We start from the raw sequence: 23617 nt of genomic DNA, 5'->3' as shown, positions 1-23617 counted from the left end.
CTTACCAAAGGCGGCAGGTAAATTGTTTTCGGAATTTCTCATGTTCCTGAGTCCCCTAAACGACTTGTATTAGTGATGAAAACTAACAAAGGCCTGAGCTTTATTTCTGGAGAATGCATTTCTCTTAAATGGCCAAGAAGCTGTCATGCGTCATGACTTGCGGCCTCAATAAGTCCCATATAAATACTATAATGCACGTGATCAGTATCTTTTTTTTTTTTATCAGAGCTTGCAGTCTACATATTCTGGATTATCCTTGAGGTCCCATTTGTTGTGCCAATTTATTATGCGTTGTTGACTTGGCAAGGAGTGCTCCCCATCCACTTCACGACGATGACGGTTGTGTACACTGAAACAAACAGGAGGTACATCCAAAACAGAGCCGTGTCCACTGTGTACACGCTCGGTAAGTAGTGGTTGTAGTTCTTGAAAGTTAGCGATTCTGTTTCGGATTTCTTTTCATGGTCATCGCTTCCCAAAGCACCGTCAGCACCTTGGGAAAGTGAAGATGACATTGTTAAACAGACATCATTCTTGCAAACAGGAAGAGGTGCCATTGCTTATTTTCCCTTACTCGATCATCACATCAAATCATTATTTCAGTGTTTACAACACATCCCATCATTCTCTGTTTGCTTTACCTCAAAACATTCTCTCTGTTTACAACACATCAAATCATTATCTCTTTTGTATACAAGATCGAGGCTCGTGAAAGAGCGAACATTAATCACACAGAAAGACAAACAGACACATGAAACAAATAACATCGGGAGCGGTAGACAAGATGGGGAGAGAGGGGGAAGGACACAAACACAACATTTGAGAGCAGGGACCGAGAGACATGGAGACATCGAGAGATCTGTGGGAGGGAGAGGGCTTTGGGGGGGAGGCATGTGAAGGGGGGGAGGCATGTGAAGGGGGGGGGGGGGGTGGGAGAGGTATAAACATATGGACACTGCCAGGATTTCCAGGAAATAAGTTGGAATTTCAAACAAGGTGGATCTGGGGTGAATTAGTGGGGGTAGAAAAGATCAAGGTTATGGATGGGGGAAGATAAGAGATGGTGGTGAACAGCTGTTTTAAAGACCTGGAGGGAGGAGAGGGATTGAAGGGAGTGTGGGAGTTTGTTCCACAGGCGGGAGAAAAGAGGAATGAAAGAGTGAAGGTGAGCAGAGAGCCGAGATTTCGGCAGTTTAACCATCAGAGGGTTGCTGGCAGATCTTGTGCGACCTGTAGGAATATTTGGGGGACAGAGCACAGAGAGAGCTGGGGGAGCAAGGCCGGAGAGGAGTCGGTAGAAGACAGAAAGACCACCTACCTGCCTGCGGTGAGTGAGTGAAAGGCCCTCAGGAAAAGGAAATCTCTTTTTACAATACATCAAAACATGCTCTCTGTTTACAACACATCAAATCATTCTCTGTTTACAATACATCAAATCATTCTCTGTTTACAATACATCAAATCATTCTCTGTTTACAATACATCAAGTCATTCTCTGTTTACAATACATCAAATCATTCACTGTTTACAATACATCAAATCATTCACTGTTTACAATACATCAAATCATTCTCTGTTTACAACACATCAAATCATTCTCTGTTTGCAATACATCGTCATTCTCTGTTTACAATACATCAAATCATTCTCTGTTTACAACACATCAAATCATTATCTCTGTTTACAATACATCAAATCATTCTCTGTTTGCAATACATCAAATCATTCTCTGTTTACAATACATCAAGTCATTCTCTGTTTACAATACATCAAATCATTCTCTGTTTACAACACATCAAATAATTATCTGTTTTCAACACATCAAATCATTCTCTGTTTGCAATACATCGTCATTCTCTGTTTACAACACATCAAATCATTCTCTGTTTACAATACATCAAATCATTCTCTGTTTACAACACATCAAATCATTATCTCTGTTTACAATACATCAAAACATGCTCTCTGTTTACAACACATCAAATCATTCTCTGTTTGCAATTCATCAAGTCATTCTCTGTTTGCAATACATCAAATCATTCTCTGTTTACAATACATCAAGTCATTCTCTGTTTACAATACATCAAATCATTCTCTGTTTACAACACATCAAATCATTCTCTGTTTACAACACATCAAATAATTATCTGTTTTCAACACATCAAATCATTCTCTGTTTGCAATACATCGTCATTCTCTGTTTACAACACATCAAATCATTCTCTGTTTACAATACATCAAATCATTCTCTGTTTACAACACATCAAATCATTATCTCTTTTTACAATACACCAAAACATGCTCTCTGTTTACAACACATCAAATCATTCTCTGTTTACAATACATCAAATCATTCTCTGTTTACAATACATCAAATCATTCTCTGTTTACAATACATCAAATCATTCTCTGTTTACAACACATCAAATCATTCTCTGTTTACAATACATCAAATCATTCTCTGTTTACAACACATCAAATCATTATCTCTGTTTACAACACATCAAAACATGCTCTCTGTTTACAACACATCAAATCATTCTCTGTTTGCAATACATCGTCATTCTCTGTTTGCAACACATCAAATCATTCTCTGTTTGCAATACATCAAATCATTATCTCTGTTTACAATACATCAAAACATGCTCTCTGTTTACAACACATCAAATCATTCTCTGTTTGCAATACATCGTCATTCTCTGTTTGCAATACATCAAATCATTCTCTGTTTACAATACATCAAGTCATTCTCTGTTTACAACACATCAAATCATTATCTCTGTTTACAACACATCAAAACATGCTCTCTGTTTACAACACATCAAATCATTCTCTGTTTGCAATACATCGTCATTCTCTGTTTGCAATACATCAAATCATTCTCTGTTTACAACACATCAAATCATTCTCTGTTTACAACACATCAAATCATTCTCTGTTTACAATACATCAAATCATTCTCTGTTTACAATACATCAAATAATTATCTGTTTTCAACACATCAAATCATTCTCTGTTTGCAATACATCAAATCATTCTCTGTTTACAATACATCAAATCATTCTCCATTTACAATACACCAAATCATTCTCTGTTTACAATACATCAAATCATTCTCTGTTTACAACATATCAAATCATTCTCTGTTTGCAATACATCAAGTCATTCTCTGTTTACAACACATCAAATCATTCTCTGTTTACAATACATCAAATCATTCTCTGTTTACAACACATCAAATCATTATCTCTGTTTACAATACATCAAAACATGCTCTCTGTTTACAACACATCAAATCATTATCTCTGTTTACAATACATCAAATCATTCTCTGTTTGCAATACATCAAGTCATTCTCTGTTTGCAATACATCAAATCATTCTCTGTTTACAATACATCAAATCATTCTCTGTTTACAACACATCAAATAATTATCTGTTTACAACACATCAAATCATTCTCTGTTTACAATACATCAAATAATTCTCTGTTTACAACACATCTAATCATTATCTGTTTTCAACACATCAAATAATTATCTGTTTACAACACATCAAATCATTCTCTGTTTACAATACATCAAATCATTCTCCATTTACAATACATCAAATCATTCTCTGTTTACAATACATCAAATCATTCTCTGTTTACAATACATCAAATCATTCTCTGTTTGCAATACATCAAATAATTATCTGTTTTCAACACATCAAATAATTATCTGTTTACAACACATCAAATCATTCTCTGTTTACAACACATCAAATCATTCTCTGTTTACAACACATCAAATAATTATCTGTTTTCAACACATCAAATAATTATCTGTTTACAACACATCAAATCATTCTCTGTTTACAACACATCAAATCATTCTCTGTTTACAATACATCAAATCATTCTCTGTTTACAATACATCAAATCATTCTCTGTTTACAATACATCAAATAATTATCTGTTTACAATACATCAAATAATTATCTGTTTACAATACATCAAATCATTCTCTGTTTACAATACATCAAATCATTCTCTGTTTACAACACATCAAATAATTATCTGTTTACAATACATCAAATCATTCTCTGTTTACAATACATCAAATCATTCTCTGTTTACAATACATCAAATAATTATCTGTTTACAACACATCAAATCATTCTCTGTTTACAACACATCAAAAATAATTATCTGTTTACAACACATCAAATCATTCTCTGTTTACAACACATCAAATCATTCTGTCTGTTTACAACACATCAAATCATTCTCCGTTTACAACACATCAAATCATTCTCTGTTTACAACACATAAAATCATTCTGTCTGTTTACAACACATCAAATCATTCTCCGTTTACAACACATCAAATCATTCTCTGTTTACAACACATCAAATCATTCTGTCTGTTTACAACACATCAAGTCATTCTCTGTTTACAACACGTCAAATCATTCTGTCTGTTTACAACACGTCAAATCATTCTCCGTTTACAACACATCAAATCATTCTGTCTGTTTACAACACATCAAATCATTCTCTGTTTACAACACATCAAATCATTCTCCGTTTACAACACATCAAATCATTCTCTGTTTACAACACATCAAATCATTCTGTCTGTTTACAACACATCAAGTCATTCTCTGTTTACAACACATCAAATCATTCTGTCTGTTTACAACACATCAAATCATTCTCCGTTTACAACACATCAAATCATTCTCTGTTTACAACACATCAAATCATTCTGTCTGTTTACAACACATCAAGTCATTCTCTGTTTACAATACATCAAATCATTCTGTCTGTTTACAACATGTCAAATCATTCTCCGTTTACAACACATTAAATCATTCTCTGTGTTTACGATACATCAAATCGTTCTCTCTTTTTACAACACATCATCATTGTCATCATCATCATATCATGTTCATTAGCAACGGTACCCGCCCTATGGGCTGGGCTTCAATTGGGAAGCCCAAATGAAAAGGCAAAACATCAGAAATTGAAGGCTTTTTTATTTTAAACGATTCATATAAACATCCGTTGAATCATATCACACGCAAATCATCAAAATCTAAACAGTACATGGCGCCCATTTTGAAAAAAGATTGAATTCTGCAAAACGGAAGCGGCCGCTGCACCTGTTTCTCAGCCGCTTTGCACACGCTGCCATGTTACTTCGGAGCCGCACGTTTATATAGGAATAGTTTGTCAGGAATCGATCTACTCTCTCCTGGTACGTAGAATAAACAGTATTTATAGCATTTCAACAAAAGCCACATCACTGTTCATATCGGTAAATATTATACCATTGTGTTTGGAAAAACTGGAAAATTGGAAAAAATTGGACAAACAATATAGCCTATTTTACTCCCAGGGGTCCCAGGAATACCCACCCAAAATATCGTTGCGATCGGTTGAGCCGTTTTTGTGGTACCTTCGAACGGACGGACGGACATTTGGTGAATTATAGTAAGATGTCTCAATATAATCATAATTAAATTGTATTTTATTATATTAACACTATAGTATTAATTTGTGATTGTAATGATGAATGATGCTGGATGAAATGAAAAGATAGAGATATTGAATTTAAAGCAGAATGAGGAAATGACGTATGGGTTTCCATCCGTGACATTCGTGGATTCACCATTTGCAGATTCGCCATTGACCATGTGTAGAAACATTCAGCTGCAGTAAGGTTTTTTGCTCTCGTCCTTCATGAACTGGCTGTCAATGAGTGACGTTCGACTGAAGGTGGCACAGGCATGTGGAATTTATTTGCTTCATGGTTTAGCATTTGCTGTTTCCCCATTCGCATTGTCTGTTTGCTTTTGGCCTCCCACTCGTGCGTATCACCTATCACAGGTACCTCACTAGTCCAGTAATAAGACATGTTCCTCTGTTTTGATATTTAGGAAAACACCAGCTGTCTATCCACCCTACCGGTAGGTAGAGAATTGCAATTTTAAGGGGAGTAATATCTTTGCTGAAGCTAAATAACTGAATAAATTTATGGAGCCTCAATTTTGAGGTCTAAAGTGGTTTTTCACATAAATGTGGCAAGAGTGTCTGCACAGTAATAGCTACATTGTACTATGTACTTTATAGATGTACTCGTTGCATTATATAATTCATAGACATACTCACGTAGTTGTATGTACTTAACGTAAACCAAAACTAAACTACACACACACACACACACACACACACACACACACACACACACACACACACACACACACACACACACACACGAAACAAAAGGGACTATCTTTTAAATTAATGTGACACTTAGGTGTGGTTACCCTCTACTTTTAACCTCACCCTGAGTGCGACAGATTCAACACTAGATATGTCCCACCTGCTGCGTTGCATCCTACCTAACCAATTCACGCCCACAATTAACCGAATTACGGAATGGTCTTCAAACTAAACATCTAGCCGGTGGGGAGCATTATTTACAATACACTAATTATTTACACTGTCACCAAGGACCTGTCTTTTGTGGGAAAAGAAAAGATGCTTTTGATAAGGGGAAAATGCCATTGCCATGCACTGCACCGATACACCATACCATATGTACCCAATATGCACCACAATAAGAAAAATGCACCAACAAGCACCATAAAGCACCATAATGAAAATGCACACAAAAAAAAAACATTTCAAAGTTATGAATGATGTCTGATGTCTGATGTCTTCTTCTTCTCTGCTGGGCCGATGTATCTTGCTCTGATCTTCTTGCTTGGTGTTATTGTAATAATAAAAGGGCACACACCGCGTCCGCTTTTTATTATTGATATGGTCAGCAGGGCCAACTCAGGTGGTCCACCTGCATGGCATAGGTGCCACTTTAAAACCAGTGGTCCACAAGCCAGATACCACTGGCAACCATGGTCGGTCCCAGCAGAGATGCCAGGCCACAGAACGTGTGGTCCATAAGTGGTGCCAGGCCACAGAACGTGTGGTCCATATGTGGTGCCAGGCCACAGAACGTGTGGTCCATATGGTGCATCAATGCAGGCAGGAGGCAGCAAAGGTGCGGGCGCACAACTGTGGTCACCTGCACACTCCCCTCGGGCACAAAAGAACATGGTCCATGAGTGGGGAAGGAAGGACAAGCAGATTAGCGGGGCAGGGGCACAAGGGTACACATCAAAACAAAGTAATGCGATATGAAGGGCGTGGGAGAGCGAGCTAAGAAAGCTCATCCCTAGCGTTCGTCACCCCTCCCCCCCCCCCCCCCCCCCCCATGTCACCTACCCTACCCTTGCCCTTACCCCATATTTACACAATTTACAATTCGTCGCTACCGTCTTGTCTTTCCCATTCCCTCTAATTCCAAATTCGTCCCCAATCCCTCCCAAGAAGGAAGGGATGGAATCACAAACTGTCTCACCCACGTCAAGATGCGTCTTCCATTCCAAACATTTGCCAAAACATGGTGTGGAGTCTTATCACCCAGGTGAGTGGATGCGGATGGTGCGAAGAGATTTTCTCCTATCTATTCTCGAAATGACATTAACATAATTAAACTACCCGGGGTCTTGCCCTGCCAATCCATTGGCCACTTTACTCGATGCGGTTCTAAAAACCAATTCCCATTGACCAAACTGTGGCGCTCTCCGATTTGGGGTCTCACTCCCCCGATTTTTCTCCCTGTGCCCTCGCATAATTTCGGGGCTGGGTCGTGTGGCTCACCAGCAGGTCCGCTCACCTGCACATCTCCACCACTGAACGTCACCACCCGAGCTTGCCTAGCTCCTTCACACTAACCTACCTGGGGAAGGCCCTCCCTGGCGCTTACCCCCTCGATGCCCTCTCTGGCATTGGGCTACCCGGGTCCTCTTCCTTAGGATCCTCGTGCCCCGCTGAACTCTAACTGAACACTGACTCTACCTGGCTCCCAGAGCCTACCTGCGGCCTCACCTGGCCGACAGACTACCAGTGGCGGAGTGCTCAACTAACCATACGCACTAACAGGCCACACGCCCAGCCAATCCACTTTACTCATGCACTCAATCAAACACTTCTTTCCACTACCTGCACCACAGATGTCAATATCCAACCAAATTTTCCTTCTCCCTCCACCTACTTTTAAACTACCCTCCCCGGGTACTCGTGAAGGGGTCCATCCTTCCCCCATCCACTCCTTCGCACCATACACTCCACTCCACGTATTCCATACTACTCACTCCACACCATTCATTCCACACCTGTACTTCACCTGCACATCATGCAGGTCAATCACTCAACACACACACACATCTTTCACGAGCATTGCCTCATTTCACCAGCACTACCAGGAATATCTCATTCCAATTCCTCATTTCATCACCCTCACCACAAAGATTCTCATGCACACAGCATCATTTAAGCTATCTACTCCCTTCTAATATTTGTGCTCCCCGTCATCCCTTATACTATGCACATCCCCCGTCGTTATCATCCAACTACTCTACTCTACATCCCCACTACCTGTACAATGTCACTACTTAATTCTCAAGTCTCCTAAAGTCATTTCTACGTCCCTATACATTATCCTAACCCTCCCGGGCTAGTTTGTACTGCCACCCCATAATCTATTGCTCCTCTGCCCCAAAGGTGAGTAATGTGAATGGTAAAACTACCATCCATCACAACATCAGATACCATTTGCCATCATCACTATCACTACTAGTCCACTACTCTGAGCCTCTCGGTGCATCAATGCATTTTTATCACAGCTCGGCTTCGAAAAGCCGAGCAATGCATATGGTGGTCTGTCTCCTGTAGGTTGGGTCCGTCCGGCAGTTACGATTCTGGGGACGAGGCATACTTGGTCCAAGACTCCAGGCACCATCCCTACGCAGTACTTTGCGCTCCCAAGCGCGATGGCACAGCCTTCCCCGGCCGGAGCGCCGCCACCACAAGGGGGCGCCGCTCCGAACCTTCCTACCTCCCCTCGAACCGGGCCGGTCGCCTTGCCTGGCAAAACGCGGCACCGACCGTGCAGGGCGGAGCCCGGCCCGAATCGTGCACGGCGCTCCTTGCAGGAGCGATGCAGCAACGATCCCGGCCGGGCCCCGCAGCACACAAAGAACACCACGCCCCGAGAGCTCGCGTCGGCTATACGTCGGCCTAAGCGCTGCCCCGGTCAGCGTCGATGCTCCAGTCGCCTTCTCACACCACGCGTCCCGTTCTACACTCGCCAAACGCGGCGCTCCAACGCCTCTCATACACCCCCTGCATTCTACTACTGCACTCTCTCTCCGCACACGGTCCAGTGTGCACTCGTTTACCGCACACTCCGGTGCACACAACTCAGGCGCACTCATGCCACTCACACACTCCATAACACACCTGGCCATCACACACCCTGGCGCACTCCCCTCCATTAAGTACTCCGTAACACTCGTGGGTGTGCACTCTGTTGCACACCCAATCAGCGCACACGTGTGCTGATTGGGTGTGCAATCTCTCGTCACACACCCAATCACGCGCTCCGGTGTGCATCCCCGCACACGCTCCTCATCCATCTCTGGTGTGCATCCTCGCACACTCTCTCCATCCATCTCACACTCTGTGTCGCAATCACTCTCGCACATACACTCTGTTGTGCATTCTCCCTCGCACTCTGTAATACACTCACTCTTCGGCGCCGTCACGCACACGCATGCCTTTTCCATTCACACAGCACACCACGGACCTCCTACGAGCGCCCGGGTGACGTCTGGGTCCCAAGCGCGCGAAAAATCCTCTCGCGCCAAATCTTTTCACGCCATATACAGCCCGGCTTACCTTCGGGATCCTCTTCTCCACACGCACCTGCAAATCTTTATAAGGATTAGCAAGTACGGCATCATGATGCGAACATGGACTTGGCACAATTTCCATTTCTTCCTTCAACGAGTGCTTTTCTAAGTCCGCCATCTCTTTGAACCCAATTTCCACTATTTGTTTGATTTTAATTTCTTTATTTTCTTTTTCCTTGTTGAGCTCGACGACCGCTTGTGCTAATAAAATAAAATTCTCTACTTCGGCGGTCGCCGACTTCCCCATACCCCGGGTCGCGATCTCTACCCCGGTCCACGTGACTTTGCCCTGCTCAACTTTGCTCAACCCGCGCTCCTCAAGCCGCGCTACCTCGTCGCATACCGATGTGCCTTTCCCACCCGATCTGCGGTCTATGTCTCTCACCATCCGTCTCATCTCATACTGGGCTTCCTCCTTCGCTAACCCCTCGTTTATTTCCTTCACTTAGCCATTCACGTCCTCCAATTGGCCCCCTAATTTGTTCTCTAATCCCCCCAATTTACTTTCTAACCCCCCAATTTGGCTTCCCAATTGCTCACCCTGAGCTTTCATCTCATCTTTTTGGGAGTCTATTTTTTCCATTAACTGAATTAAGTACAATTCAATGTTGCACCCGGGTCGCACAGCGGCCTCAGCTGCCGCGACCGTGTGTGAGGCGCCGCCATTTTGTGCGCCTGCAACCCCCACTACCGCACCTTCTTCATTTTCCTCCTCCATTTCTCCCACCTCTTCCCTGGGGTCCTGGGTTGCCTCTAACCCTTCCTCTACCCCCTCATCTTCCCCCACTGGCATCCGATCGCCTTGGTTATCCATGGCACGATTTAATTTGGATGGTAATAAAAATTTCGGCTGCTCGAAATTTTGACCAACTTTGTTCAGATGATAAAAAATTTGGTTCGGGCTTCAAATCCCATTCCCAGACACCAATCTCGGGGGTCGGCGCTCCCCTTATCAAGGGGGGGTTAATCCCCTTGTCTTTTTATCTGGCCGACCCGAGTCCTTAGAAGTTATAACGCTCCTTCAGGTCGGTATTAGCTAGGGTCATTGGTCAAAGTAGTCCCAAATACCTACTTACTAACCCGACCGTAAAGCAGGGAAATACCTCCCGCTCGAACCACGGATACGATGGAAAACGCCGAGCGGATGGCAATCCGCGATCCGAGCCGTTAACAATGAGACTAAACCCGATTCTGAGCGGTTCCTAATCGTGCCACAGGCACTCAATTGAGAAAGGACGAATGCGATCGGATTAGGGAAAACCAAGAAAGAACAAGGCAATTTATTACAAATATACAGGAGGAAAGAGGAAACGAAAGGGATGTACAAGAGGAAGACGAAGAAGCAGGACACAGGGCAGTCTGAAAACAGTCTTATTCTATACCCCAGACAAACAGACACACACATGGGGATTGTAGCTGGTAGGTGGTCAGGTAGAGCATTCGGCGATGGAGTCCAGGCTCCAGGTGAGGCTCCAGTCCAAGCTCCGGTTCAGTGGGCGAAAACCCGGCAGGCAGCTCCGCGTAGATTGGAACGCAAGCGGACCTTACATATAGCGGGGGGGAAGGCTGGTGTCCCGCAGCGTACGTAATAAGTGCACGCTCATGCCAAACGCACCCTCTCCAAGGTTCTCTTAACAAGCGCGCCCTTCTTCCAATTGTTCTTTCAATGCGAACGCTGCCGTATAAGCCTTTCGCAATGCGAGCGCTGCCGTATCTCTCCTTCGCAAATGTGCGCTCCTGGATCAGTCTTCTCGGTAATGCGCGCGCCTTCAACTCCACGTAAGTCCTCTCGCCTGAGCGCCACAGAATAAGTCCGTGAAAGGGCTTTGCGCTCGCCTTTTTATAACTCTCCGCGCGATCACTACACGGGCCTCAAGGCCACGCCTGTCGGTGATGTTACATCAGCCCTGGTTGGCTGGTGAGGGCTTACCGGCCACGCCTTTGACGGCTGGTTGACAGGCCATACCTTGTTCTTGGCGTTCCGCCCCCTTTTTCCTCGGGCCTGACCGCATGGTTTATGGCGGCGCTTGAACGAACGCTAAGGCACCGACTGTAGGGGCGCGTAATGTCGTCGCTTGGAGAGGGAGGTCGCAAAATGAACGGAATGGGCCTAATTTTATTTGATTGACGCAACGCAGATTCAACTATTGGAAACACGGCCTAATCTAAAACGCATAATAATGAAATAACTAAAGTCCTATGGTGGCCTACATGTTGCTTGTGGACTAACTAGGGGTGCTACCTTTAACCTTTTAATAATGGGATATTTACAAGTAATTATTTGCAGGTGAGGGTTCTAAAAACCACAACAATATATATATATATATATTGTTGCGAATATGGAATTTGGCCTCCATATCCGCTTGTAAATATTCCCCTATTTTCTCCAATACTCCCCAACTTTCCCCAGTCCCCCATTCCCTAGTCCCATTGCATGTAAATAACAATCAGTAGAGCCGACCTTCCCCTTATTCCCCCATTAAATGTCGTGCCCAGGTCCACCGCACCACACGTAGACAACTTTCGGACATCTTCCTAGTTATTCTTAATCTATGTCAGTTAAGGCCTCGTTTCCATTAATTATGACTCTTCGTTGCACCAGAATGTGATTATATGGCATCAGTAGTGAGTTTAGGACCTTTCCCATACCTCCTCCCATCTTCTTCCCCAAACAACAACAATAACAACAACTACAACAACAATTACAACAACAACAGAGGGGATGGCGGCGGAGCGGGGGAGGATGCGTCCTCACACCGGCTCGATTAGCTCCAGACCATGCGCTCCACGGGGTTACCCCGAAGGGGCTGGCTGTCCGCTCCTCGTCGGGGGCGGAGCCAGTAACCCCCCCCGCACGCACCCAATGAGAAGCAACGTGCCGATTCCACGAGGCGGAGCTAACGAGCCGAGGGCGTGTCACTCCCCGCCGGATATACGCAGCCGCTTGCCGGACGTGACGTCAGATGCGCCCCCAGCTTGAGACGACAAGACGCCACCTCGAGCGCTGAGAGACCTCCTGCATCTGTTGGGCCGCGCCATCCTGTCCCTGAGCACAAGGTGCACCTTGTGCTGGCCATCGAATACCCGCTTTCCTTGTCATCAATCCCCGTGTGAGTCAGTTTTTGTCCTGTTTCTCTGTGGTCTGTCGGGAATAATATAAGATTGTGTCTAAGTGCCTGTCTTCCTATGATGTACCTCTCGTCCTTGTAATCTAACCTTCCGCCTTAATATAACCTCCTCCGGAGGTCTTGAGAACTGAACCCCTGGTGTCGTATTGTGTCATTATAACCCAGCCGGGTGTCTTCTCTTTCCTATTGAGCCAGCGTAGCGCGGCTTCGTCGACGTTCGAGTACAATCGGGTAATTTGTGCGGACACGGCGGCCATTCCGCTCGGCCCACCTTAACATCAAAGTCGTGTCTGTAACAATTGGTAGTCAGGAGATGGGATTCGAACCTGGGACTAAATTTATTTAGCCCAAATTTTGGACACCAATTGTGTTAGTACTGTAACAATTGGTGTCGGGAGTGAGATTCGAGGCCCGACCAAATTTTGAAAAAAAAAAACGAATAGAGGAAAAAAAAAAAAATTTGGTCAAAATTTGGAGCGGCCGAAATTTGTATTTGTTTTACGAAACTCGAATTTTGCAAGTCGCGCTATGGCGGATCAAGACAGCTGGGGTCCGGTAGGGGAGAGTGAAGCAGGGTCGATCCAGGACCAAAATGAGGGACAGGAGGAGAGCGAAGCAGTGAGGGCGGCAGGTTCGCAAAATAGCGCCGTCACGCACGAAGAAGCGGGCGCGCAAAATGGCGCCTCGCTGATCACCGCGCCAGCGACCGTGGCAGCGCCCCCGATGGATTGGAACTCGTTTTGTATACAAATGACGGCCCTTGTGGTCCAGTATAATGAAGAAAGGGAAAACAGAATGGGGAATCTGATGGATGCTCATTGTGAGCAAATGAAGGTAATGGGGAACCGGATGGATGCTTGGAGTGAGCGATTGGAGGGCCAACTGGGGGTAATGAGGGACGAAGCGAGGGCTCGGAGTGAGCGATTGGGGGTAATGGGAAGCCAGATGGGGGTAAGGAGGGACGAAGCGAGGGGTACTGGTGAGAAGGTAGACAAAAATTTTGAGGGGTTAGACAACGGGATAAAGGAGGTGAAAAATGGGTTAATGGGGGTAGAAAATAGAATGGCTGCCCAGGAGAATCAGATAGAGGGAGTGAAAAATGGGGTAGAGGGAGAGGAGATTAGAAGAGGTGTGAGTGAGGAGGTCGGAGGAGTGCGCGAGGAGGTGAGGCACTGTAAGGAGCACATGGAGAAGGAGGTGAGAAAGGGGACTGTAAAGTTACAAGGGGGCATAGAGGACCTGACGCAGGAGGTGGAGCAGCTGACGGTGGGACAGACGGAGTTAGTGGAGCAGGTTCAAAGGAACACTGCGGTATTAGGAGGGTTGAAAGCGACACAGAAAGAAGTGGAAGAAGGGATGAGCGAAATTAAAAAGCGACGGAGAGAGGATAACAAAGAGATAAAAGAGGAGATAAAAGAATTGGTCCAAAGTCTGTGTTTGGATCGTGGTGTGCTCATTAACCGGATGAGGGATTCGCAGGTGATGGAGGAGAAGCGAAGAGGAAGAGGACCCGGTGTAAGTGGTGACCAATATGGTCGTGCGTATGATGCGCCAGGGGATTTAAGAAGCTTGGGGGTCGAGATGGACCCGGGTGTTCGTGAGAGGCCGTGGGTGAAGTGTGCGACAGGTCTGGTGTGCGAAAGAGGAGGTGTGCAAGAAAGTCCGACTCTGGGGTGTGTGAGGAAAAAGTGCGTGCCAAGGAGTGAGGGTGCTGGCGAGAGTGAGTCGGTCGTAGCGCGTGTGCGAGGGAGCACGTGGAAGCGCGGTGTGGTGAGTGTTACAGAGGGTGTGACGGGAGAGTGTGCGCAGGAGTGTGCGCGAGAAAGGTGTGTGACGGACAGGTGCATGAGGAAAGAGTGCGCTGTCAGAAGTAAGGAAGAGTGTCCACCTGTGGTGAGTGTTACAGAGGGTGTGACGGGAGAGTGTGCGCAGGAGTGTGCGCGAGAAAGGTGTGTGACGGACAGGTGCATGAGGAAAGAGTGCGCTGTCAGAAGTAAGGAAGAGTGTCCACCTGTGGTGGGTGTTACAGAGGGTGTGACGGGAGAGTGTGCGCGAGAAAGGTGTGTGACGGACAGGTGCATGAGGAAAGAGTGCGCTGTCAGAAGTAAGGAAGAGTGTCCACCTGTGGTGAGTGTTACAGAGGGTGTAACGGGAGAGTGTGCGCGAGAAAGGTGTGTGATGGACAGGTGCATGGGGAAAGAGTGTGCTGTCAAGAGTAAGGGTGAGTGCGTTGTCACGAGTGGAGGTGAGAGTAGTGAGAGTGACAAGGAGAGTGAGCTGGTTGTGACAGGTGAGCGAGGATGTACACCTGGGATGGAAGGATGTACACCTGGAATGGTAGAGCGTGAGTGGGAATGCACGCTGGAGTTGGTGGTGAGGCACGTGGTTGGGTGTGCGAATGAGGGCACACCTGTGATTGTCACAGAGGAGGTGACCGAGGAGGGGGGCGCGAAGCGGTGTATTGGTGAGGTGTGCGAGCAACGAATGTGTGCCAAAGTGTTCGGTGGTCAGGTGTGTGACCAAGTCTGTGAGTGGAATGAGAGTACCTGGGTGTGTAAGGAAAGGTACGACGAGGAGCATGGAGACGGCTGGATGTGTGAGCAAGGAACGGGCTGCGGGGTGTAAGCGTCCAGGTGAAGCATCGACGTTACACGGGTTAGAGGTTAGAGCGACTTTTAGCCGAAGCAGGCCCTCGGTGCGTGCCGGGCCTCGCTTTGAACGGCCGCGTCCAGGCTCCACTAGGCGGAGCTGGCAGCCCGATAGAAAGGGTCGTCATGGCGACCACCTTTTGTTGAGGCATTCCGGCAGGTCGAGATCGGGACATTGGATGGCTCCACGCCGAAGTGGTGCGTGGGATCTCGGCCCGGGTAAGCCCCCGTCCCTGCACCGAGTGCCGGACGCATCCAGCCGCTGGCACAAAACAACCAGCATCCATTGCTTGGCTTTACGAAGCCGGGCTTTGGACAGGGATTGGCGCACCGAGAGGTATTAGTGAGTAGACTGGGTGATGAGGTTAGTGTTTTGGACCCAAAATTAGAGAAAAACAAAATTTGACGATTGGCAAGGGATTGGCAGTAGTGATTGGCAGATGATGGGTAGTGATTGGCAAATTTTTGATTTGTTGAAATTTGATGTGCAAAATTGGTAGTGAGAGACCCCCGATGTGGTGGGATGGCATCCCTGCCACCCTTCCCATGGGGGGCAAAGGAGCAATAGCTTATGGGGTGTATGGCAGTGAAAACTAGCCCGGGTGGGTTAGGTTATATTGATAGGGATCTAGAGAAGATGACATTAGGTAACGTTAAGTTTAGTTAGTGACTGATACCTGTAGTGGGGACGCAGGTAGATTAGTATGGATGATAATGACGTGGGAGCGCAATAGTTTAAAGGGACGACTGGGAAGCGCGAGTTTCAGAAGGGAGTAGTTAGCTGAGATGATGCTGTGTGTGTGAGGATTGAACAAGTGTGATTGCACAGGTGTGCAACTGGACAGGTGTGTGGAGCAGTGTATGAGTAGTGAGTGTGTGGATCAGCGCGAATGCGCTTGGGGAGAGAAGGGTGCAGGTGGCACCAGGTGTGAGAGCACAGGTGTGCAGGTACAGGTGTGTGGAGAGAGTTGGAGTAAGTGGTACGGAGTGGTGTGCATGGTGCGAAGGTGTGGATGGGGGAAGAGTGGACCCCTTTCACGAGCACCCGGGGCGGGTAGTGTAAGTGTTAGGTAGAGGGTGCAGGTAAATTGTGGTTGGATATTGGCATTTGTGGTGCGGTTGCAGAATGGTGTTGTGAATGGGTGCATTAGTGTTGTGGAAATGGCTGGGCGTGTAGCCTGTTAGTGTGTGTAGTTGGTTGGGCACTCCACCACTGTGAGGATGTCGGCCAGGTGAGGCCGCAGGTGGGCTCTGGGAGCCGGTAGTTGTGAGTGGGTGCCTGAGGATCCCGGGTGTGGATCGGGCAGCCCAGTGCCAGAGAGGGCACGGAGTGGGGAGAGAGCCAGAGGGCCTTCCCCTGGTAGTTAGGTTAGGGTAAGGAGCAGGTAAGCTCGGAGGCAACTGCAGTGGTGGAGGTGTGCAGGTGGGTAGACCCACTGGGAGAGGTACACGTCGCAGCCCAGAAATTGTACGAGGGCACCGGGAGATGAATCGGGGGAGTGAGACCCCAAATTGAAGAGCACCACAGTTTGGCCAATGGGAATTGGTTTTTAGAACCCATAGCGTAAGAGGGCCAATGGTTTGGCCGGAGAAAGACCCCGGGTAGTGTAAAGTTGTTAAAGTCATTTAGGAGATAGTTAGGATTGATGAACCTGTCGCACCATACGCAGCCACTTGCCTGTGGTGATGATGATGACTCCACACCTGTGTTTTCTTTGTTTTGTGCAGGAAATGAAATTGCTGTGGATTTGTGAGACGCATCACGACGTGGATGAGACATTGGGGTGATTCCATCTCTCCCTCCCTAGGAGGGACTGATGATGAATTGGTAATGGCAAATTTTGATGTTGAGTTGAAAATGGCAAATTTTGATGAGAGTTGAAAATGGCAAATTTGATTGGTTAGGAGGGAGAGAAGACGAATTTGGTTTATGGGAGGAACGGGGAAGACAGTAGGGATGTTTGTCGATTTGTAAAGTAGATGTTTATGGGTAGTGTTGTGTTTTGTGGATACAGTAAGGGGTAAGGGAGGGGCCATGTAGGTTACCTGGTGGGGGGGGGGCGTACGATAGGAACGTACCTGTCTCACCTGGTTCCCATGTGCCCCCAGTGTGCATCATCTTGTATTGCGTGCACTTTTGCGCCCTTACCACCTTACTCACTTGTTTCTTCTTTTGTCTCCCACCTCCGAGGATCTGGCTTTGGGGTAGAGAGAGAGGAGAGAGAGGTGCTGGCTACGCAGTTGTGGGCCTGCACTTTCGCTGTTGGCTGCCTGGATCGATACACCATATGGACCGCAATGTTTGTGGCCACCCACAATGGACCGCAGCTCTTTTGCGGCCAAGCACCACCCGTGGAAGGACCTATGGGTCAACGTGGCACCTATGCCATAAAGGTGAACCACTGTTAATTAACACCAAGTGCACCACAAGAAGAGCAAGAGACACCTGCAGGGTTAGGGGTTGTCGAATTTATTTTTATTCCAATGAACAATGGTGACTGCACCGATTGGTGGTGGGGTGGTGCTTTTGATGCTGGGAAAGGGTGCTCTGCACGTTATTAAAGGCCGTCGGCCACAGAGCACTCGTGGGTTGGTGTATCGATGCTGGCAAGCGCGCTCTCTCTATGCATAACATCTGCATGTGTTCCTCCAAAAACAGGTCCTGGATCGTAGTGTAAATAGCAGCATAGTCTTGTAAATAATGCTCCCTACCGGCTGTATGTTTAGTTTGAGAATTCTTTCCGGATTCGGTTATCCTGTGGGTGTGTTTCTGTGAGGAGAAGGGTGCAACGTCGCAGGGGGACATATTTACTCATTTGTGAATATCTGTAAAACTGTCGCACTCAGGGTAGAGTTAATAGTAGAGGGAACTACATTGCGTGCCACACTAAAGTAGGTAAAAATTTATCGGGTCGGGACGCCCCGAGGGTAGAGAAGGGTGCAATGTTGCGAATATGGAATTTGGCCTCCATATCCGCTTGTAAATATTCCCCTATTTTCTCCAATACTCCCCAACTTTCCCCAGTCCCCCATTCCCTAGTCCCATTGCATGTAAATAACAATCAGTAGAGCCGACCTTCCCCTTATTCCCCCATTAAATGTCGTGCCCAGGTCCACCGCACCACACGTAGACAACTTTCGGACATCTTCCTAGTTATTCTTAATCTATGTCAGTTAAGGCCTCGTTTCCATTAATTATGACTCTTCGTTGCACCAGAATGTGATTATATGGCATCAGTAGTGAGTTTAGGACCTTTCCCATACCTCCTCCCATCTTCTTCCCCAAACAACAACAATAACAACAACTACAACAACAATTACAACAACAACAGAGGGGATGGCGGCGGAGCGGGGGAGGATGCGTCCTCACACCGGCTCGATTAGCTCCAGACCATGCGCTCCACGGGGTTACCCCGAAGGGGCTGGCTGTCAGCTCCTCGTCGGGGGCGGAGCCAGTAACCCCCCCCGCACGCACCCAATGAGAAGCAACGTGCCGATTCCACGAGGCGGAGCTAACGAGCCGAGGGCGTGTCACTCCCCGCCGGATATACGCAGCCGCTTGCCGGACGTGACGTCAGATGCGCCCCCAGCTTGAGACGACAAGACGCCACCTCGAGCGCTGAGAGACCTCCTGCATCTGTTGGGCCGCGCCATCCTGTCCCTGAGCACAAGGTGCACCTTGTGCTGGCCATCGAATACCCGCTTTCCTTGTCATCAATCCCCGTGTGAGTCAGTTTTTGTCCTGTTTCTCTGTGGTCTGTCGGGAATAATATAAGATTGTGTCTAAGTGCCTGTCTTCCTATGATGTACCTCTCGTCCTTGTAATCTAACCTTCCGCCTTAATATAACCTCCTCCGGAGGTCTTGAGAACTGAACCCCTGGTGTCGTATTGTGTCATTATAACCCAGCCGGGTGTCTTCTCTTTCCTATTGAGCCAGCGTAGCGCGGCTTCGTCGACGTTCGAGTACAATCGGGTAATTTGTGCGGACACGGCGGCCATTCCGCTCGGCCCACCTTAACATCAAAGTCGTGTCTGTAACAATATATATATATATATATACATATATATATGATTTTAAGGTCAGAACTCTATAAATTCAGATCTATAAATTCAGGTCAGAACTTTATAAATTAACAGCAATTATTTTGGGTAAATTACTATAACAGACATTTATTCAGGAAAAGCACAGAAATTCATGATTTATGTCATTCTTCTTTTCGACTTAATGATGTGGAAAATGTGTCGAAATAATGTAATATTGTGAAAATGTGCATCACCTTATTGGAACAAGGTAGTTATAAACATACCTTGGCTTTCACACCGTAACACTCTTTTCAACAGGTGCACCACAATGAATGGTGGATGTGTGCTCCATGAACTGTAGTTGACGACGATCATGGAGTGAATGAGACTCAGCACGAGAAATGAGAGGCTTGAGATGAAGTGCTGCGCTGCATAAGGTTGGGGCACAATTGTGGGTAAAATAAGATAAACATGGCCTGGAATTTGGGACATGTTCCTGATCATGCAAATACCGGACTAACCTCCTTCCCACCTCACCACCCCCCCCCCCCTTTCCCTCCGCCTCTGTTTTTAAAACGACTCAAAACCCTCAAAATGAAGCTTCAATCTCCCATTTCTCAGGACAGAGTCCTCTTGGCTTTTCCAAGTGTTTTCAGGGGAAGTGAGAGTGCGATCAAGGGGAGCGGGAGGACACATATGGGAGAACAAGCTGCACACAAACGGAATGAAACACAGCATGAAGAAGAAGGGGTAGGTGTGGATGAAACAGAAAAACAACAAACCAACCGATGACGAACAAACGATAAGAGATAAGAGATAGAGATAGAGAAAAAAAAAAGAGAAACAAGAAATCTGGAAAAGGAAGTGCTTGGGAATAGGAGTCATTTGAGGGTCGAAGAGACGTATGGATGGGGCATGACTTGGGGTAGTGGTGAACAGCTGTCTTGCTTGAAGCCCTGGAGGGAAGACTGGGACCGAACAGACTTGGGAAGTTGCTTCCACAGATGAGAGAAAGGATGAATAAATTGAGTGGAGGTGAGCAGTGGGTGTGGAATTTGGGAAGTTGAAGAAGAAGAAGAAGAGGGTTACTGGCAGTGTGCACCCTGCTGGGAAGGACAGAGTCAAGAGAGGGCAATGGGTGCAAGAACAAAAGAGAGGTGGTAGATACAGAGCGGCCTCCAACCTGTCATGGTCTCTTAAATGGGACAATTTTTTATTCCATGTTAAATGTGTTAATTTCCATCCTAAAGTTTCCGTCAGTTTTAGTTTACTTTTAGTGGAGGATGTTCCGTGAGATGCAGAACTTTTGGATGGGAAGTTTACCGAATGGGACTGATCATTGGAATTGAAAAAGGGGAATGATTACACATCATGTTCATATACCAGTTCAATCCCACACCCAACCCTGCTACGTAATAAATAGATGCTTCACACCTACATGAGGCAGAGAAAAGCATGCGCTTCATGTCCTCAACCAACTTGGCGATCAAATCACTTGAGGAATCTACGATAAATGGATGAGGAGATGTGTGTGTGTGTGTGTGTGTGTGTGTGTGTGTGTGTGTGTGTGTGTGTGGGGGGGGGGGGGGGAGGGGGGGTGGATATGTATGTATGTGGGTTGGGGGGGGGTGGATATGTATGTATGTGGGTTGGGGGGGGGTTGGGGTGTGCGTGTGGAGGGGGGGGGGGGCGGAAGTGTGTGTGTGTGTGTGTGTGTTTCTGAGAGGCATTTTTTGTGGAGTTCTATTGGAGCTTTCTCATGTGGAATGTGATCCACAGGAATGATTTTTATGATATACTGACTTGATTAGGTTAATTAACTACAAATAATCCGGAAGAATTCCCATGTTTCTAAATGCGCACCATGTTAAGGTGTGTAGAGCAGCTTAATAGGTCCTACCACGACATGGCATTCCAATTACAAAACTAAAACGACACTCAGTAGAGAGCAACCTCTGCCTGGTTGGCCATATCACTCAATGGTGAAGAATCACTTTTAAAAATTCTACTAGCTGGATCTGGATCCAGATCTTCACCAAAATTGAATCGATTCTTCCTTGTCAGACACCCAACCTGTCCAAGAAGTTTTGTACAAATCCGTCCATAACTTTTTCAGATATCCTGCTCTGTATAGTTTTTGGCCCGATCTCCCAATAGTGAAGAACCACTTAAAAATTTAATAATTCTCATATCCGAATCCATATTCAGATCTTCACCAAAATCTATTCGAATCGCCCTTGTCAGACACTCAATCTGTCCACCAAGTTTCGTCCAAATCCGTCCACAACTTTTTGAGATATCCTGCTATGTATCGTTTGTGGCCCGATCTCCCAATGGTGAAGAATCACTTAGAAAATGATAGTAGCCGGATCCGAATCCGGATCTTCACCAAAATCTAATCGTTTCGTCCTTGTCACATACGCTACGTCTCTGCCAAATTTCGTCTGAATCCGTCCACAACTTTTTGAGATATCTTGTTCACAAACGGACAAACAGACAGACAGACAGGGGTGAAAACATAACCTGCATCCAACTTTGGTGGCAGAGTTAGAAACCAAGAAAGAGCAATCAGAGATTGCAGACCCTCGCAAGGACATGTTTTTAGTGGTGTTTAAGGCTTTTGTGTTAAAACAAATATGGCGGCCAAACCACATGACCGATGACGTCATCATGAAAAACATTCTCCACCAATTTATCCCTCGATGACGCTGAAGAAGTTTAATCTTGTTCGGATGAAGTATTGTACTTCTCGAATTATGACGTCATGATGGAGGTCATCATCATTAACATATGTTATTCCCCATGGAGAGTTCTTTAAAATGAGCCGTCTCAATTTTGTCTATGCAGCGATTTCGGAGATAGAGGTGCAAAGTTTTTCCAAGATGGCGCCCGTACCACGTGGCATATGACGTCATAATTGTCAATAAAAATTCTACAGGAGGAGATGCACCGAAGGTGAAAACTTCCTGTCAATCGGACCAAAAGTTGCAGAGAAAAATCATAATTATTGTGTGCGGACAAACAAACAAGCGGACTCAAATGCAAAGTAAGGGTGTACTCAAATGCAAAGGTGTACAGACAGGGGTTATCTCACCTATGAGTGGTGTGCACTGGGCACGCGCAGGTATGTTGTCAGCCAGGATGAGGATAAAGACTGAGAATCCCAGCACCAGACTGACCTGGCACGAAAGACGATCGTTTATTCTGGTGAAAGGCATCAGCTGGGCAAAAAGGTCTGCCACCATGATGAGGATGCTCGGCACCAGGAGGGTCATGATGGTCCACTGCGGAGCGTGTTTTAAATGCAACTGAAAAATGAATGAAATGCCTTGCATGGTAAGTACGTCATTCTCTAATGAAACTCATTCAGTGGTAATTATGTCATTCTTGCAAATATGGCGGAAACTCAACCCTCCTCTTCCCTCCCACACTACTCGCCATGAGCATTCTGCCTCCTCTCTCTTTTCTCTTATTTAATTCGTCAGCGGAGGCCTTGTTACCTGCGCCACCAAAGGTGGATGGAGGTTATGTTTTCACCCCCTGTCCGTCTGTCCGTTTGTCTGTCTGTCCGTTTGTGAACAAAATGTCTCAAAAAGTTGTGGACGGAATTTGGCAGCGATGTAGCGTATGTGACAAGGACGAAATGATTAGATTTTGCTGAAGATCCGGATTCGGATCCGGCTACTAGAATTTTTTAAGTGATTCTTCACCATTTGAAGATTGGGCCAAAAACGATACATAGCAGGATATCTCAAAACGTTATATATGGATTTGGACGAAACTTGGTGGAGAGGTTGTGTGTGACAAGGAAGAATGATTCGATTTTTGTGGAGATCTGAATATGGATTAGGATATGAGAATTATTTAATTTTTAAGTGATTCTTCACCATTGAGAGATCAGGCCAGAAACGTTATATAGCACGATATCTCAAAAGGTTATTGACGGAACTTGTTGGACAGCTTGTGTGTATGACAAAGAAGAATCGATTCGATTTTGGTGAAGATCTGAATATGG

The 23617-nt window shown here is 46.0% G+C and overlaps 1 protein-coding gene across 1 annotated transcript in view; it reads right to left on the bottom strand.

The window, feature by feature from the left end:
- Positions 1-200: 200 nt before the first annotated feature.
- LOC137419578 (5-hydroxytryptamine receptor 3A-like) overlaps positions 201-23617 on the bottom strand; it is a 71279-nt gene continuing 47862 nt past the window's right edge. The window contains exons 8-10 of the mRNA XM_078771065.1: positions 22697-22910; positions 19887-20030; positions 201-493 (exon numbers count right to left, since the gene is read on the bottom strand). Coding sequence (XP_078627191.1) covers positions 285-493; positions 19887-20030; positions 22697-22910 — 567 coding nt within the window. The 3' untranslated portion in view covers positions 201-284. The remainder of the gene's footprint in view (positions 494-19886; positions 20031-22696; positions 22911-23617) is intronic.

Source organism: Myxine glutinosa, chromosome 1 (assembly GCF_964187855.1).
Source record: "Myxine glutinosa chromosome 1, kmMyxGlut1.1, whole genome shotgun sequence".
In the NCBI taxonomy this organism is placed as follows: domain Eukaryota; kingdom Metazoa; phylum Chordata; class Myxini; order Myxiniformes; family Myxinidae; genus Myxine; species Myxine glutinosa.
The sequence above is the reverse complement of the archived record's forward strand: the minus strand, read 5'-3'. Positions and strand labels throughout refer to the sequence as shown.